This window comes from Carcharhinus amblyrhynchos, chromosome 2, assembly GCF_965287045.1.
Source record: "Carcharhinus amblyrhynchos chromosome 2, sCarAmb.v2.hapA, whole genome shotgun sequence".
Taxonomy (NCBI): domain Eukaryota; kingdom Metazoa; phylum Chordata; class Chondrichthyes; order Carcharhiniformes; family Carcharhinidae; genus Carcharhinus; species Carcharhinus amblyrhynchos.
In genome coordinates this window covers 97655726-97674987 of record NC_137325.1, presented here as the reverse complement: position 1 = coordinate 97674987, position 19262 = coordinate 97655726, and the positions used below count along the sequence as shown (strand labels likewise).

Here is a 19262-nt window from a genome sequence, read left to right as displayed (position 1 = left end):
AAATTGGGCTTATTATCACTTGTTTTATGTACACTACATATGCCCTTAACATCATTACACATGAACATACTTGTGTGGCAGATCAGGCCAGATGCCATGTTGTTGCAGATGTTTGCACACTTGCAGTCAACACTTGCTAAAAGTAACTAAGTAAGCAGACCATGATGTAAACTATGTGTTCCTTTTTGAGGCCGGTGATGCCATTCGGAGCTCAGTGTCCCAGCCAATGATCTCTGTAAACCTCTTTGGGAGTCAGTAGGTGAGTTATTCTCCACAGAATTCCCAGCCCCTGACTTGTTTCTGGAGCCATAGAATTTAAATGGCTAATTCAGTTCAGCTTCTGGTAGCCCTCAAGATGCTGAGAGTGGGGATTCAATGGTGGTAATCCCATTGAATATTAAAAGGAATTTCTCTCTCTTGTTGGAAATGCTCATTAGTGGTATTATCACTAGACTATTAATCCAGAAACTCAGCTAACCCTGGGGACCTGGGTTTAAATCCTGCCACGGCAGATGGTGAAATTTGAATTCAATAAAAGATATCTGCAATTAATAATCTACTGATGACCATGAAACCATTGTCGATTTTCGGAAAAACCCACCTGGTCGATTAATATCCTTTAGGGAAGGAAATCTGTCGTCCTTATCCAGTCTGGCCTACATGTGATGCCAGAACCACAGCAATGTGGTTGACTCTCAAGTGCCTTCCAAGGGGCAACTAGTGATGGGCAATAAATGCTGGCCAGCCAGTGACACCCATGTCCGATGAATGAATAAACAAAAACCTGCCACTTGTGTTGGTGTGAATGTTACTTGCCACTTGTACTTGCCCAAGCCTGAATGTTGTCCAGGTCTTGCTGTATTCTGACATGGACTGCTTCCACTTCTAGCTTTATGATGAAGCAGATGAAAATAGTTGGCCTAGGACATAACCCTGAGGAACTTCAACAGTGATGTCCTAAGGCTGAGATGATTGACCTCCAATAACCACAATCATCTCCCTTTGCTGCTTTTGATTGTACTCCGTCTTGTCCTGTAAGAGCGAGTGAAGAGGGTCACTGGCCATGTTTGCAAGCTGTAAGATCTGTGTGTGATGCTTGCAGCAGTAGTAGGTGTTTGAAATTGAGGTGAAGCTATGAGTGTGAGCTATGAGACCTGATTGAAATAATTGGGAGATGAGTGTTGGTTGTGTGGTGATCTGAACAATGGCTGAGGCTACTAATTCAATTGGTACATTATGGCACTCATGTGAGCTCATTGAACTTCTTGCACTGCTTTCAAGTCCTTGGGCTGGACTTCGTGCATTAACTTCCATGGATTTCTAGTTCCACTGCTTTTTGACCATGTCTAAAGGGCCCTCTTCCCCCGTAGTTGTTCAGAGCATCCCTCTTCCTTTCCACCTCCTGCACCAATACCTCCAGTATGGCATCTGAAAATCTTGGATCCCACTCTCCCTCCTGTTGCACCATTCCTCATTCTTTCTCAGATTTGATTCTCTTCAGCTGTGACTCGCAGCAAGTTTAAGAGATGCAGGTCAGCTTTGTGTGGTGCTATAGCTCCTCACAAGTTTGCTTTTCTGTAGCTGCCTGATCAGTGACCAGTATGCTTAATGCTTGCTGGATATAAAGATCACTCAAGCAGGCAGTATATAGTTGCAGTGTCATTCCCATACCTGTTTTTAAGTGCTATCTAACTCAACCCCACTGTATTCAACATCTGGGTGCTTTCCACGTTCATATATGGCATTTTCATCAGATATGTAACTCCCCTTCAGTTCTCCTGTTAGCTTGCCAAAGCTCTGCCTAGTTTGAACTATAATGAAGGTCCTAGTAATGTACTGATGATGGGGATAGTTTTCTGGCATACAGCCAGTTAATGTCTCTGCTTTCAATTGAGGTTGCAGAGAAATTTGGTTTAAGTTGCCAATAGGCAGAGGGAAAGAAACTCCTTTGCATAGCCCTGCTTCTAGTGATGCTGTGCAGATTCCCCAGGGGCAGTCAGCCAATTATTATCAATGAAGCGTGTGATGCAGGGTATCCAGATAGCAGCCAATGGCACGTCTTGCCTCTAGAGAATTGGTGTAAGTCTTTATAGCTCTGATCCCAACACATTTCTCCCCTGATTTTCCAAGAATAATGTTTAGATGCTCAGAATGGGAGAGACCTAGGTTGTAAATCATAAGTGTGCTTTAATGGCTTGTGTGAGCTCTGATCTATGCCACCTGTGGAAATAAGCCCAGCAGCATTTATATTCTACGGTCAACCATCACCGAGATGCATCTGTAATATTGGTGTCTGTGGCAGCTCAGTCACTTCTCAAAATCAACCAAAGTAATACTTTTCTGCAGCACAAAAAGACATGTTTAATTTCTTATATTCTCTACTATCATTTTGTATTTACACATATTCTCAGACCTAAAGAGAAAGAATCCCTGCTCTGAAGTATATAAGGATAAGTGAATATACAGCCCATCATGACGACACCATCATTTATAGTAATTGCATGGTAACTCAGTAACCTGTAATTATTTAACATTTATATTTCACTTCCATTTTATAAAACAGCTTTAATTCTCTCTGACAAATGTCAAAATTATGCATCCAAAATGTAGCTGGAAAGTCATGATGGAGGAGACTGCTGCCAGGATAAAGAGTGATGTTCTTTATCCTGTTATTCAGTGTCACATCTTAAGTATAAAAACTTGTTCCGTGGGTGAAGGAGATGCAGAATCCATCAAACTGCTCTCTTGAAGGCTCAAAGTAAAAAGGAATGATAGTTCATGCCTTCACCGCTGCTTGGTCAGAACCAAACAGCTGTATTGAATTAATGTTCTTGTGTTAACTCTCTATAAGGATGACTGCAAGACTGGAATCTTCGTCAGCATATGTGCTATTAAACGCCCATCAAGAAACCCGTGTTTGAAAGTACTTGTCCTCATTTACACATAGATTTTTCTGCCGTTGATGTTGCCTCTTAGCTTTCAAGTTCACGAATGAGTGAACAATAGGCGAAGCCTCAGAGGCCTGGCTGTGCACTGAAGTGGGGTCAGGAATTGCAGCTGTTGCACATAAGGACATAAGAAATAGGAGCAGGAGTAGGCCATCCAGCCCTTTGAGCCTGCCCCGCCATTCAATAAGATCATGGCTGATCTGTCGTGGCTCAGTTCCACATTCCCACCCTCTCCCCATAACCCTTAATCCCCTCGCTTATCAAAAACCCATCAACCCGCGTCTTAAAAATATTTAGCGAGGCAGCCTCCACCACCTCAACGGGCAGAGATTCCAGAGATTCACCACCCTTTGAGTGAAGAAGTTCCTCCTCAACTCTGTTCTAAACTGCCCCGCCCCCTTTATCTTGAGGCTGTGCCCCCTAGTCCTGCTGTCCTTTCTGAGCGGGAAGAGCCTCTCCACCTGTGTCCTATCCATCCCATTCATGATCTTATACGTCTCAATGAGATCTCCCCTCATTCTTCTAAACTCTAACGAGTACAAGCCTAGTTTATTCAGCCTCTCCTCATAGCTCAACCCCCTCAACTCCGATATCAGCCTAGTAAACCTCCTCTGCACTCCCTCCAAGGCCAAAATATCCTTGCGTAAGTACGGCGACCAAAACTGCACACAGTACTCCAGCTGCGGCCTCACCAATGCCCTATACAGCTGCAGCAAGACCTCCCTACTTTTATATTCAATCCCCCTCGCTATGAAGGCCAGCATCCCATTTGCCTTCCTGACCACCTGCTGCACCTGTAGGCTGGGTTTTTGCGACTCATGCACAAGGACCCCCAGGTCCCTCTGCACCGTCACCTGCTGCAGTTTTTCGCCCCGTAAGTAATAGTCTTTCCTACCATTATTCCTACCAAAGTGGACCACCTCACACTTGCCAACATTAAATTCCATTTGCCAGTTCCTGGCCCATTCGCCCAGCCTATCTAGATCCTTCTGCAGACTCTCCACACCCTCCGCGAAATTTGCCGTTCCACCAATCTTGGTGTCATCAGCAAATTTCGACACCCTACACTCGGTTCCCTCCTCCAGATCATCTATATAAATGGTAAAAAGCTGAGGCCCCAGCACCGACCCCTGGGGCACTCCACTAGTCACCATCCGCCAATCCGAATAGCACCCATTGACCCCCACTCTCTGCCTCCTATTTGACAACCAGTCCTCTATCCACGCTAACACCCTACCCCCAACTCCATGCCCCCTTACCTTCTGTAACAACCTCTTGTGAGGTACCTTATCAAACGCCTTCTGAAAATCAAGAAACACCACATCCACCGGTTCCCCTCTACCCACCGCCCTAGACCTCATAGAATTCCAATATATTCATCAGACACGACTTCCCCTTAACGAAACCATGCTGCGTCTGCTCTATCAAACAATTCTCCTCAAGATGCCTCGCTATTTTCTCCTTGATTACGGATTCAAGCACTTTTCCTACAACAGACGTTAAACTAACCAGCTTATAATTCCCTGCCTTTTGCCTCTACCCTTTTTCAACAGTGGCATAACATTAGCCGTTTTCCAATCTTCTGGCACTTCCCCGGAATCCAGCGAGGTTTGGAAAATAATCACCAAGGCATCCACTATCACCTCCGCCATTTCTTTCAGAACCCTTGGATGCATTCCATCCGGTCCTGGGGACTTGTCCACTATCAGTCCCTCTAGTCTGTTGAGCACTGCCTCTCTAGTAACAATAATGTCGTTCAGGCCCTCCACTCCTACCATCTTTCCATCGTTAACACCCGGCAAACTATTCGCGTCCTCCTCTGTGAAGACCGAAGCAAAAAAGTTATTCAAGGCCTCAGCCATTTCCCCATCCCCCACCACTAAATCCCCCCTCTCATCCTCTAAGGGTCCAACATTCACCCTAGCCAGCCTCTTCCTTTTTATATATTTATAAAAACTCTTACTATTCTTTTTTATATTTAGCACTAGCCCAGCTTCATAGTTTAACCTTCCTTTCTTTATCAACTTCTTCGTCATTCTTTGTTGATATTTAAACCTCTCCCAATCCTCTTCTCGCCCACTACTCTTAGCCACTCTAAACGCTTCAGCTTTTAATTTAATACTCTCCTTTATCTCCTTCATTATCCACGGCTGATTATCTCTCCTCCTACAATCCTTTTTTACCATCGGAATAAATTTCTGCTGAGCACCAAGAAAGATCTCCTTAAAGATCCTCCACTGTTCCTCAGCAGACCTACCTCCCAATCTGCTTCCCCAATCTACATTCGCCAATTCCTCTCTCATCTTATCGTACTCCCCTCTGTTCAAACAAAGGACACAGGTCCGGGATCCTACTTTCTCCTCCTCCATCTGCATCAGAAACTCCACCATACAATGATCACTCTTCCCAAGAGGATCCTTCACCACAAGGTCCCTAATTCTACCTGCCTCATTACATAACACCAGATCTAAGATAGCTCGCTCCCTCGTTGGCTCCAACACACACTGTTCAAGGAAACTGTAATTAAATTGATCTTTCCCTAGCTATGACTGTAACACCATTTTTGCACCGTCTCCTTCTCTATGTGCTCTATGAATGGTATGCTTTATCTGTATAGCACACAAGAAACAATACTTTTTACTGTATACTAGTACATGTGACAATAATAAATCCAATCAAATCAAGTCAAATTACTTTTTGCATCCAGTTAAATGAAGATTGATCTCTTCACAAGCTTCGCCAATCTTTTGCTGACATATGCTATAGGGTAGACCTTCCTTTTTACTGTCTTGTTCAACTCTGTGAAGTCCACACACATGTGTGGTGGGCACCATGCCTGAGCACCAAGAAGTGGGTTGTGTTCCTGGAGATATCACCTTCAGTTGTCGATCTATTGTCTCCAGTATTTTGAAGAATAAACATTTCACTCTAAGCTAAATTTTGGGAGTTCCCCAGACCTGTGAATAGCTTTCGACATTCCCTCTGGAATTGATCGAGTTTGTCCTGGTTTTCAGCTCTTCCACTGTGTGAATATAAGAACATAAGAACATAAGAAATAGGAGCAGGAGTAGGCCATCTGGCCCTTCGAGCCTGCCCCGCCATTCAATAAGATCATGGCTGATCTGTTGTGGCTCAGTTCCACTTTCCCGCCCTCTCCCCATAACCCTTAATCCCCTCTCTTATCAAGAACCCATCAACCCGCTTCTTAAAAATATTTAGCGAGGCAGCCTCCACCACTTCAACGGGCAGAGAATTCCAGAGATTCACCACCCTTTGAGTGAAGAAGTTCCTCCTCAACTCCGTTCTAAACCGCCTCCCCTTTATCTTGAGGCTGTGCCCCCTAGTCCTACTGTCTTTTTTGAGCGGGAAGAGTCTCTCCACCTCTATCCTATCCATCCCATTCATCATCTTATACGTCTCAATGAGATCTCCCCTCATTCTTCTAAACTCTAACGAGTACAAGCCTAGTTTATTCAGCCTCTCCTCATAGCTCAACCCCCTCAACTCCGGTATCAGCCTAGTAAACCTCCTCTGCACTCCCTCCAGGGCCAAAATATCCTTGCGCAGGTGCGGCGCCCAAAACTGCACACAGTACTCCAGCTGCGGCCTCACCAATGCCCTATACAGCTGCAGCAAGACCTCCCTACTTTTATATGTCACAAATCTGAGCAGGCACTCCGGCTAAGTAATGAGCACTCCTGAATTTGGAAAACATAACAAAATTCTGTTAGTTCTCTTTCCTTATAATTTCCCTCATTTGTCTGCCTTGCACTTTCAGTGGGAAGCCCCCTGGACCATGGTGTTGAATGGTAGGTGGCTAGAGAAACTCAGGCTTCAGCCTCTGTCCTGTATCAGAGAGAATTGACACTTCTTTCCATGCCTCATTTAAAATTGCCATTGTGGTCAATGATTCTGGTATCTGGACTCCAGAAGTCCCCTTGAGATTTAACTTCAACGTAGGATGGCACTGTAATTAGTCTCCCTCTAAATCTTGGAGTAGGCAGCTTTTTGCTGTGGCATACTACTTTACAATGACCCCACCTCGCGCAGGAATGATACTTTGCATTTGTGGCAGGACAGTCTTCATGCAGGTGGGTTTTTTTTGGCACCTCACCCAGATCACTGGATAACAGCGGTGATTGCCTCCTCTTTGTTCTGCGTCTGCTTTTTAGTGGGCGCACTGGCACCTCCGGTGTTCACAAAAGCAGACTGAGTGATACGGGTCCATAAAGGTTCTCTTTCAGTCCAAATGAAAACTCAGTTGTATTTCCATAGCTCAGCCTGCCTTACAAATTGCACTGCCTTGGACAATGTAAGATCTTCCCTGGATAGTACGAAATCAGATAAGGCGTCATCAAGTGCTGCCACCACAATGCATTCTTGGATGAGTTCATCCTTTAGAGTTTCATACTTGCAGCTATCAGCCAAATGATACTGGTCATTAATAGAAAAGTCAACACTTACATTGGATTCCTGAGTGCGCCTGTTAAATCCCATCTGGTTTCTAATAATGTTCCTCTGAAGACTGAAATATGAATTAAAGGTCTTAATGGCCTTTTCAGAGGTTGTCGTGTCCTTATTAACACCCTATCTTAATACAACGTCAGCTGCAATGCTGCCAATCGAATAGAGGAGTGTGCTGACTTGTTCTTTATCAGGTTTCTGAGCTAATCCTGATTCGGTCCTTTACCTGTTGAATCTGCAGTTTTGCCTCTATATGGTCAATGCATTTGGGTAGAGGTAGGCCTTTTCCGATCACTGTCTGTTACTATTAATTGACTGTCTTGGAACTCTGTTGGCACTTTTCCTTCTGATTCTTCCCCATTATTGGACAGCTTTCATTTTTCTGCCATCTTCGGTTTTGTTGGACATCCTTGCTATTGGGTAGTTTTAAAACTGTCACCATGAAGTATCATAATAAATGGGCTCAGTGTTTGGCTAACCTAAACTACTGGAGACACGGCCTTCAAGAACTGTCGATGACTACATACAGGGCTCCTTCCAGCACCATCTCTCTCTCTCTGAGTTCCAATGACATGTGATCTATTAGCTATTAACATAATAGGCATTAACCCTTTATGTTACAGAAGACATGCTAGCATTGTTTTTATTAATTGTTGATTACAGCAGGTAGTAAAAATATTCATCTATTAGATGGCTAAACAAACCTCATCTTTTATTATTACTGTTGGACCAGTACCTGGGACTTTGATGTTGTGGCCATTTCAGAGACTTGGATAGAGCAGGGTCAGGAATGGATGTTGCAGGTCCCGGGGTACAAATGCTTTAGTCGGAGTAGAGAAGGAGGTAGAAGGGGGGGTGGGGTAGCATTATTGGTCAAGGACTGTATCACAGTGTCAGAGAGGAACTTTGATGAGGACTTGTCTGTTGAGGTAGTATGGGCGGAGATTAGAAATAGGAGAGGAGAGGTCACCCTGTTGGGAGTCTTTTATAGACCTCCAAAAAGTTCTAGAGAGGTTGAGGAAAGGATTGCGGAGACGATCCTTGTTAGGAGTGAAAGTAATAGGGTAATTGTTATGGGGGACTTTAACTTTACTCATGTTGATTGGAATTGCTATAGCTCTAGCTCGTTAGAGGGGTCAGTTTTTGTTCAAAGCGTGCAGGAAGGTTTTTTGACTCAGTATGTAGATAGGCCGACTAGAGGTGAGGCTATATTGGATTTGGTGCTGGGTAATGAGCCAGACCAGGTGCTAGACTTGGAAGTTGGTGTGCATTTTGGGGATAGTGACCACAATTCGATTACGTTCACCTTAGTGATGGAAAGGGATAGGCATGAACCTCGGGTCAGTAGTTTCAGCTGGGGGAAGGGTAATTATGAGGCTATTAGGAGAGAATTAGGAAGCATTGGTTGGACTAGGAGATTACAGGGACTGGGAACGTCCGAGATGTGGAGATTTTTCAAGGAGCAGCTACTGCGGGTCTGTGATAGGTATATCCCTGTCAGGCAAGGAGGATTTGGTAGGCCCAGGGAACCGTGGTGCACTAAAAAAGTTGATTCGTTGGTTAGGAAGAAAAAGGAGGCTTATGTTCGGATGAGGCTTGAGGGCTCAGGTAGTGCATTAGAAAGTTTTAGATTGGCTAGGAGGGAGTTGAAGAGGGAGTTAAGAAGGGCTAAAAGAGGACATGAGATGACTTTGGCTGATAGGATTAAGGAGAACCCTAAGGCGTTTTACAGGTATGTCAAGAACAGAAGGTTGGTTAGGGCAAGATTAGGGCCAGTTACAGACAGTAGAGGGAAGTTGCGTGTGGAACCGGAGGAGATTGGAGAGGCGTTGAACCAATATTTCTCTTCGGTGTTCACGCAAGGGGACATGAATGTAGTTGAGGAGGACACTGGGGTGCAGGGGTGTAAAATAGATAGTATTGCAGTTGATACGGGGGATGTGCTGGATATTTTAGAGGGTTTGAAAATAGATAAGTCCCCTGGTCCGGATGGGATTTACCCTAGGATTCTCTGGGAGGCAAGAGAGGTGATTGCGGAGCCTCTGGCTCTGATCTTCAGGTCGTCGTTGGTCTCTGGTGTAGTACCGGAAGATTGGAGGACAGCAAATGTTGTCCCATTGTTTAAGAAGGGGAGCAGAGACTTCCCTGGGAATTATAGACCGGTGAGTCTTACTTCTGTGGTGGGTAAGGTTTTGGAAAGGATTATTAGAGACAGGATTTACAGTTATTTGGAGAGTAATGAATTGATTAGAGACAGTCAGCATGGTTTTGTAGCGGGTAGGTCGTGCCTTACTAACCTTATCGAGTTCTTTGAGAAAGTGACCAAAGAGGTGGATAGGGGTAAGGCAGTTGACGTGGTGTATATGGATTTTAGTAAGGCGTTTGATAAGGTTCACCATGGTAGGCTTCTGCAGAAAATGCAGATGTATGGGATTGGGGGTGATCTAGGTAATTGGATCAGGAATTGGCTAGCAGATAGGAGACAGAGGGTGGTGGTTGATGGTAAATATTCGTCATGGAGTTCGGTTATGAGTGGTGTGCCTCAGGGATCTGTTTTGGGGCCACTGCTGTTTGTAATTTTTATTAATGATCTGGATGAGGGTATAGTTGGGTGGATTAGTAAGTTTGCTGATGACACCAAAGTCGGAGGTGTGGTAGATTGTGAGGAAGGGTGTCATAGTTTGCAGGGTGACTTAGAAAGGTTGCAGAGCTGGGCCGCGAGGTGGCGGATGGAGTTTAATGTGGAGAAGTGTGAGGTAATTCATTTCGGTAGGAATAACAGATGTGTTGAGTATAGGGCTAACGGGAGGACTTTGAATAGTGTGGAGGAGCAGAGGGATCTAGGTGTATGTGTACATAGATCCCTGAAAGTTGGGAATCAAGTAGATAAGGTTGTTAAGAAGGCATACGGTGTCTTGGCGTTTATTGGTAGGGGGATTGAATTTAGCAGTCGCAGCGTCATGATGCAACTGTACACAACTCTGGTGCAGCCGCACTTGGAGTATTGTGTGCAGTTCTGGTCCCCACATTACAGGAAGGATGTAGAGGCTTTGGAGAGGGTGCAGAGGAGGTTTACCAGGATGTTGCCTGGTATGGAGGGGAGATCCTATGAGGAGAGACTGAGAGATTTGGGGTTGTTTTCGCTGGAAAGAAGGCGGCTAAGAGGGGACCTTATTGAAACATATAAGATGATTAGAGGTTTAGACAGGGTAGATAGTGATAGCCTTTTTCCTAGGATGGAGAAAGCTAGCACGAGGGGGCATGGCTTTAAATTAAGGGGGGGTAGTTATAGGACTGATGTCAGGGGTAGGTTCTTTACCCAGAGGGTGGTGAAGGACTGGAATGCCCTGCCAGCTGCAGTTGTAAATGCGCCTAGTTTGGGGGCGTTTAAGAGATCTGTGGATAGGTTTATGGACGAAATGGGATTGGTTTAGATTAGTGGGTTAGTGTTTTTTTTTAAAAGCTGGTCGGCGCAACATCGTGGGCCGAAGGGCCTGTTCTGCGCTGTAATGTTCTATGTTCTATGTTCTATGTTAACAGATTGACGCATTTAAAAATTGGTTTGACCAGTAGGATTATTGAAAAGTTGGTCATGTTACAGGGCAATACAGGACTTATTTATATCGGAGAAAATAAACATGCAGACATCTATGATGGTTCAAGGTGTAAACAGAATGCCTGGCATGGCACTGAGATAAACCCCGGAAATGTTTTTAGTTTAATTCCCCCGTGATGTCTACGCCCATCCTGCAACAATGAAGCACAACGACTCAGTAAATATTTCTGGATAAGGGAGGGAAATGTCATTTAGAATTCTGATCCTAATCATTATCCACTGGATAATCCAGGGGCACCTGTGGATATTGGTGGCTATGAGCTCAAACTTGGCTATGCCCTAATGATTAAGTAGTTTACTGACACTCCATGAACAGCTCTTGATATGAAGAACGGTTACTTAGTTAGGCCACTGATGGCTCATTGATGTTTGTTGAACCATGAGATGCTGGTGGCCATTTTGCATTGCCATCCTAAACAGATATGGAGCCATCAGCTCTTTGGTGCTAGCTTGAACCCTGAGCCAGTATGAGATTCTGGCCTTATTAAAATGCCACCGGTGAGCTTCAGGCACCGTCTCATCTTTTTGAGACCCCAGTCCCTGGGATCGTCTCTACCCCCTCCCATTCGCTACACCTTTGCTATCAATGGATTGGCTGAGGTACCCCCTCGCCCAGTTTTCAGATGTCCATGTGTTGCTCAGATAAGGAATGGGTGGGTGATTGAAAACAACAAGCATTGTCTTCAGAAGAAGGAGAATGATAGGGGAGAAAAGTTGAAAAGAGAACTGTATTAGTTAAGTAATTATTTTCTGGTTAATAATTAGGTACAAGAAGGAACAAGCAAAGGCTTACGGTTTGTTGGACTTCTGCAGCACCAAAACTCTCCAGCAGAAAGGTGTGAAGAGGTCTCAGCCGTTAACAGTCCTACGTGTCAAAACAACTCGATGAAAAAGGAAAGGAATGCTGTTCAAAATGTGCAAAACAATACCGATAGAGATAAACTTGCAGAAAAGCAGGAAACAGAAACTACAGAGCAGAAGGCAAAACAAAAACTAAATCAAGGGGAGGTCCCCCAGTCCGAAGAACAAACTGATCAAGGTCAAGCAAAAGTTGAAGAGCAAATCAATGGCCAGCCCATGGCAGAAAGTCAGGAATGTCAACATGATGAAAGATGGATACAAAATAAGAACACAGCTAACTGTGAGGCAGAAGGCAAAGTTGCTGATAAACAAGAAGCTTCATCGCAAGCAGAAGCTCTTGAAGCCAAAGCAGCAGAGAGACTGCAAACTGAGAGGCCAGCTGAGGAGGAGCAATCCCTCAGAGCAACAGACAAGCACAATGAGGTGAAGCTAATAACTGAAAGTCATGAAACAGCTGAAACAACAGCCACATTTGAGGCAAATGACACCAAACAGGGAGCACCCTTGAAACAAGGAAAGCCTGAAGAGAATGGAAAGAAGAATGATGTGGGTGAGTTGTTTTTACTATGCTATGTTTACAATCTTGCAGGATATTTATTTAGAATATTTATGCCAAAATATTCATTCATCCTAAATCATTCTGAGTATTTAATACCATCCAATGATTCTCAAAGTTCATGGCAATTCTTATTTTAAATATTTTTAATGGATGTAAAAGTAATATTGATAAATCATGAGTTCATTTTTGCATTGTGCAAAAATGTTCCAAGTAAACATATACCCCTTAACTTTATTTAGACACCTTTCCAAGTTGAGAATAAGTTTTTTGGCCAATAGTGTAGATCAGCCAGGCTCCATTAGGAAGTGCATTCCCTGACTCCTCAGTATCTTAACTACTCTGATGTTGCTCCTTCAGCCCCCATTTGTCCCACCAAACACACTGGGGCTTAGCTTCAGCTACAGCTTGTAAAAATGTGGCCCAAAATGTATCCTTTTCTTTTTAATATGGGTGACTTCTTGTGGAAGGGTAAATGTTGTTGCACAACAATGTTAATGATGCCTGAAAAGCAATGGTGGGCTGGCTTCTGTACGTGGTGACTATTCAGGCCCGAAGCAACTTCCACTCCCTTATGTGGATACCCATAACGGAATATTATTATTTTGACTTTTGATTAACAGCTATGTCATGGAACTGTGAGACATTGAACGAGGCCTTTTGTCCACTATACATCTGAAAAACATTATCTGACAGGGTGACAGAGGCAGATTAAATTGTGACTTTCAAAAGGGAATTGGATAAGTGCCTACAGGCACTAATTTTCCTTAAGAGCCTCCAGTGGCAACAGGGCTGGAAGGCCCTACTCCCCCAAGGACCCATTCAAGGTGAAATTGGGAAGGTGGTGGAATCCCCACTTGCCATCCTCCTGCCTGAATAAATGCCCCCCTTCCACCACACTCGCCATGGGTGAGGATACAAGTATCCACCCAATGTGGCTTTACTGCAATGAGTATTTTATTTCATTTCTTGGTTATCTGATTATCTATGTATAGCAGGTGAAAAGAGGGCAAATATTTATTCAGATTCTAAGTGGTAGTATTTATTATTAAAGCTACAACACAGGACTGGTTAGAATCTCTATACTGCAGAAGCAGGTCATTCGGCTCATCATGTCTGCATCAACTCTCCAAAGAGTATCTTATCCAGGTTCACACCCCTGCCATATCTCTGTAACCCCACACATTTAGCATGGCTAATCCACCTAATCTACACATTTTTTGTACACAGTTTGTGAGGCCATTTGGATTTTTATTATGTAGAACAATAAAAGACTTTGCAATACAATACCTCATATAATATCTGCATCAGTCAACCCTGAAATGACTGATGTCTCACTCTGCTGCTGGACTTCCCCGTGCTGACAGACTTTGCCCCAAAATCTGGGGACTGGGTCCTTTTTAATATTTCACTTTTGGAGCTGCAAAAGAGGGCCTACCCCAAAGAGGATCTGGAAATATGAAGAGGTACCATGCCTACCAGATAGGTAAAGTCCTTAATGGACCAAAAACATGACTGAAAAGTTTTCCGTAAAGGAAAAGGCATTTCAATCAAATCTGGAATGATTAATCTAGCTCAGTGAAATGGCTTGGATCCTGGGAATTATCTGTATGGATCCCATGTTCTAAATAGGCATGTGGCAGCATTAGGAGAAAATCGTCAGGACGGTTTGGAACACAGAAACATCGAAGCAAGAGTGGGCCATTCAGCCCATCGAACCTGCTCTGCCATTCACTAGAATCATGGCTAGTTATTCATTTCAATGTCTTTTTCCTCACACAACCCTTGAAGTCATTGGTACTTGGAAATCTATCATCTCTGCTTCAAACAGACTCGATGCCTGACCTTGGAAACAGCTTGTATTTAAGTCCTAGAGGTTCAAGGGAGCAGATAGGAAGACTAGCAGCTCGTCCCTTTCTCACCCACCCCCAATTATAATTTGTGTAGGATGGAAACCTGGATTCTCTACCATGTTGCACCCTCCCCCACCCAGGAATGTCAGCCTCCAAGCAGCTCTGAATTGGAACATAACAATCGCCCACTGGCTTATTAGCCGGTTCACTGTCCTTATAATATCACAATTTCCTCACTTTAATTGGCTGTTAGCCTTAGTTCTCTATCTTCAAACATTTTAGCAGGCATGAAGATTTTTTTTAATTGGTCTAATGTTCAGCATCGACTGCACATTTTCAAGACTAACATAATTTTACCCTTAATTACAATTTATAAGCACACAGATATATCTCTTTGATATTTAACTGTTTTCTTAAAAGACTCCCCTTTCTTAGTTATTTAGTTTTTTTTCCAAATTATATTTTGTGAAAGCACATACTCAAATATGTCTGCTTGTTGTCCAAGGTAATCAATTGGTTTTCTCGCTTTATATTTGGAAATTCAGGCTTTAAATGCCAAAGACTCTAATTTATCCATTTCTTTCCACCAATAAATCACCACTTTTATTGCAACCTTGGATAATAGCAGCTGCTCCAAATTTTCATTAAGAAAATAATCCAACCGTCAAAAGAAAATTAAGTAATTGAATCAGTGACTTGCAGCTGTGGGATATGACATTAATTAAACTGTCACCATTGTATATGTGATTAAGATTAAAACTATAATAGATTTAGTTTTCATCTACATTGGATACTTATCATCTTGTATATAAGATGATAAAAGATAGATGACAAAGTAGATGTAGAGAGGGTGTTTCCTCTTGTGGGGCAATCTAGAATGGGAGGTCATAATTTTAGGATAAAGGGATGGCAGATTTAAAGCAGATATGAAGAGAAATAACTTCACTCAAAGAGTAATCAGTCTGTGGAATTCACTAGCCTAGAGTGCGGTGGATGCTGGGATATTGAGTAAATTAAGATCATAATCAGATCATAAGAAATAGGAGCAGGAGAAGACCATCTAGCCCTTTGAGCCTGCCCCGCCACTATTTAAGGGAGAGATAGACAGATTTTTAATTTGTAATGGGTTGAAGGGGCAGAAAAGTGGAGTGGAGGCTGAGGTGAGATTAGTCATGATCATATTGAATGGCAGAGCAGGCTCGAGGGGCTGAGTTGCCTACTCCTGCTCTTAGTTCTTATATGCACATTCAGGGTTTAATGATAGGGAACAGATATTATTAACGTACAGTCGCCAACCCAAGCAAATGCATGGTTGGACTAAAGGCATTTTAAATGGATACTTGAAAATAAAGTTTTTCTACAAATTTAAACTATCAGGAATTTCCCCTCAATAACTGCCAGTTTTAATTGCTTACACTAATAATCATTTCCAATCTACAAGTGCTTTTGGAATCTTGGAGCCAAATGTTCTTGGCAATGCCGTGAGTCATTCATCAAATTATTATTTAGAGTTGAAAATTCCTTAAAATGTAAAATTCCACTCCAGCAGAGATTAACTTTGCAACAAGCCAGATCTGTAAAGATGAAAAGTGCCTCAGATGAAACAGGAAGGAACTTTAAACACTATCCATCATCAACATTCTACTATCTCTGTAAGATGATTGACATTCTGCAAATCAACTCTGTTGGGGATGAAGTAGCTACATATTCCATGCTGACAATAAATCCTTCTTGAAGTTGTGCTACTTATCTCAGCTATATATAGAATGAAGCAAAACAAGAAGTTATAGTTATATTGTGTTTTTCATGCAATGAAAGACCCCAAGAACTTGCAGCAGTGGGAGATACCAAATAAATGGGGCGGGGGTGGGAGTGAGGAATGAAAGTTACAGTCTAAGAGGTAAATGTTGTGGTGCTTTCAAAGCTGGGTGGAGATATAGAGAGATTTTTGATGAAAGTCAAAAGTGCAGGGCAGGTGCTGCCAAATCTGTCACAATTAAATATTTCATTGCTCACATGTGAAATACAGTGTACAAACCATTCGTCAAGATTAGGTATCAGAGCATGTTCAGGACATGTCTCGATGCCTTGAGTCTACTCTAGTTTATTAAGTTAAAAAGCACAAATTGAGTTGGTTTTATTGATGTAGAAACATTCACTTTTCAGATTGACAATGAGAAATACAGTATTCTATGTCACAGAAGCATCGAGTCTCCACAGTACAGAAGGAGGCCATTTGGCCCATCAAGTCTGTACCAACCACAATCCCACCCCAGTCCTCTTCCTACAACCCCACATGTTTACCTTGCTAATCCCCCTGACACTGAGGGCAATTTTAGCATGGCCAATCAACCTAACCCACACATCTTTGGACTGTGGGAGGAACCGGAGCACACAAAGGAAACCCATGCATGCAGACACGGAAGAAAGTACAAAGTCCACACAGACAGTTGCTCAAAGCTGAAATCAAACCTGGGTCCCTGTCGCTGTGAAGCAGTACTAATCACTGTGCCACCATGTCGCCCCACTAGTGTTTAACTGCTACAGAAGTGTAAACCAATTTATAAAAAATCATTTACAATTATAATATGATAGAATGTAAGAAGCAGAAATAGGCCATCCAGCTCCTCAAGATTGCTCAGACATTGCATAAGATCATAACTGGTTTCATCAACTTTATCTTCCTATACCTTAATTCCCTTGGATTGTAAGAATAAATCTCTCACTTAAAAATACTCAACAGCTGAGCATCCATAGCTCTCTGCAGGAAAAATATTCAAAGATTCACTACCTTCTAAGTAAAGAAATTTGTCTTCACCTCAGTCTTACATGGCTGACACTCCTCCCACCTCCCCACCCCTGCTCCTTTATCCTTAGACTGTGTCTCCTAGTTCCAGAATGTACTATTAACAATAGTGCTCAGAGGAATCTTCCTAGCAAGTTTTAACACCACAAATATCCAAGTAGAAATATTGTGTAATAGGTACAGTACGTTAGAGTAGAGACAGTGTGCTGTGTTCCTGACTGCCAATGTAAGATGATTGATTTTTCCGTGGATGAGTAATGAGTTTTAAAGGGGACAGTAATAAAGTGGATCCTAGTGTGAAACAAGACAGCTGTTACAGTTGTGAAATCTCTATAAACCACAACAATCTCTAAACTAGCAAATTGTATTTATCATGCTTTGTGCATGCAATGATCATGTGGCTTTGATTTATCAGGCATGATTTTATTTATTTTAATGCAGATGTTTGCATAGACAAGCCATATGTTAGCCATTTCCAGCACATTAACGACAAGAAAATCAGTTGGAAAGACTATTCAGATGTAAGATAGTGCATTTGTAGACCAATAAATTGCAGGGATTGACATATGCTTCTAAATTCTCATCTTGAAATTTCTTAATTATCTACTGGTGCCAATAATGTGTCTAATGTAAAATGTATAGAAAGATTTGTGCATCCCTACAGCATGCTTAAAAGTGTACATTATGCTATGAAATGATGTTATATGGTTGGAAGAAAACAAGCTGTAATTTCAAATCAAGATCAGGCTTCTTCAGTTTACTGCATATGTTTTATATTTTTAACCCTGTATCTTTAATGATTTGCCTGGAAATTATGAACAGAGTGAAATTGGTATATTTAATTGAATATTTTTCTACCACCTATTGGGTATATCTTAGGTACTCATCAGCTTGTCTCAGTTTTTAGCAATGCAGCCTTTGAGGCTGAAGTTTGAGGGTTCAGAACACTTCCCAGGACTTGAACACATCAGCCTGGGCCAATTGTCCACTATACAAATGAGAAATAAAGCCAAGGAGCAGATTTTTGTGCCATTGGGAAGTCTTCACAAACTTTAAAAAAAAATGATGGGTGGGATCCAAGTACTGCCTTTATTTCCACCAGATCTAATTTTTGTCATCAGAAGGAAAGAGGATTTGTTGTTAGTTAAACATATCTGAATTCAGTAGGGTCATTTGAATTTAGTACTGAGTTCAAACAGATCCAGTTTGATTGTGAGCAATGTCAAGGGTTCAGGAAGGGGGTGAACGGTGTCGGGGGAGGAAGGGGGTGAGCTGTTTTGGAGGGGGTGAATGAGTTGATTGGCTGTTTTGGGGGGAAGCTGGTATTAAAACCAGGTGACAGGTACATTTTCAAACAGTGAAATTCACTGAACTGAAGACAGACCTCAAGAGACGTATCTTTAATTTGGGATATGAAAAGGATCTGGTATCCCTGGATTATATTCCACTGGGGGCCCTCTGACTTACCTTGCCAATGGGTTTGTGCTGCATTTGGAATAGGTTCCAGGTTAAAAAAGTAACACCTCAGTTTTAAACAGATTTTGGCTGTGCACTCCCTCTTTGTCTCTACTGTAAAATCCAGGCCAATGTATGGAATCGAAAGTGGCTGTTTATTTGCCTACATGCTATTTATTGTATATAAAGTTTAATTACAATGCACAAGCGTGTGACTGGGCTAATGACGCAGTGGCTTGATCCCAGAGGATGTAAATTCTTATCCCACTGAGAATTTTGACACATAGGAAGATGGTTGTGGTTATGGAGGGTCAGCCATCTCAGCTCCAGGACATCTCTGCAGGAGTCCCTCAGGGCAGTGCCCTAGGCCCAACAATCTTCAGCTGCTTCATCAATTACCTTCCCTCCATCAAAAGGTCAGAAATGGGGATGTTTGCTGATGATTGCACAACGTTCAGCACCATTCACAATTCCTCAGATACTGAAGCAATCCGTGTTCAAGTGCAACAAGATCTGGACAATATCAAAGCTTGGACTGACTAGTGGCAAATAACATATGCGCCACACAAATGCCAGCCAATCACCATCACCAATAAGGGACACTCTAACCACTGCCCTTTGACATTCAGTGGTGTAATCATCATTGAATCCCCCACTGTCAACATCCCTGGGGCTACGATTGACCAGAAACTCATCACATAAA

The 19262-nt window shown here is 42.7% G+C and overlaps 1 protein-coding gene across 1 annotated transcript in view; it reads left to right on the top strand.

The window, feature by feature from the left end:
• Positions 1-19262, top strand: part of LOC145361306 (raftlin-like) — a 110972-nt gene that overhangs the window by 57630 nt on the left and 34080 nt on the right. The window contains exon 5 of the mRNA XM_080216962.1: positions 11794-12439. Within this exon, the coding sequence (XP_080073088.1) occupies positions 11794-12439 (646 nt within the window). The remainder of the gene's footprint in view (positions 1-11793; positions 12440-19262) is intronic.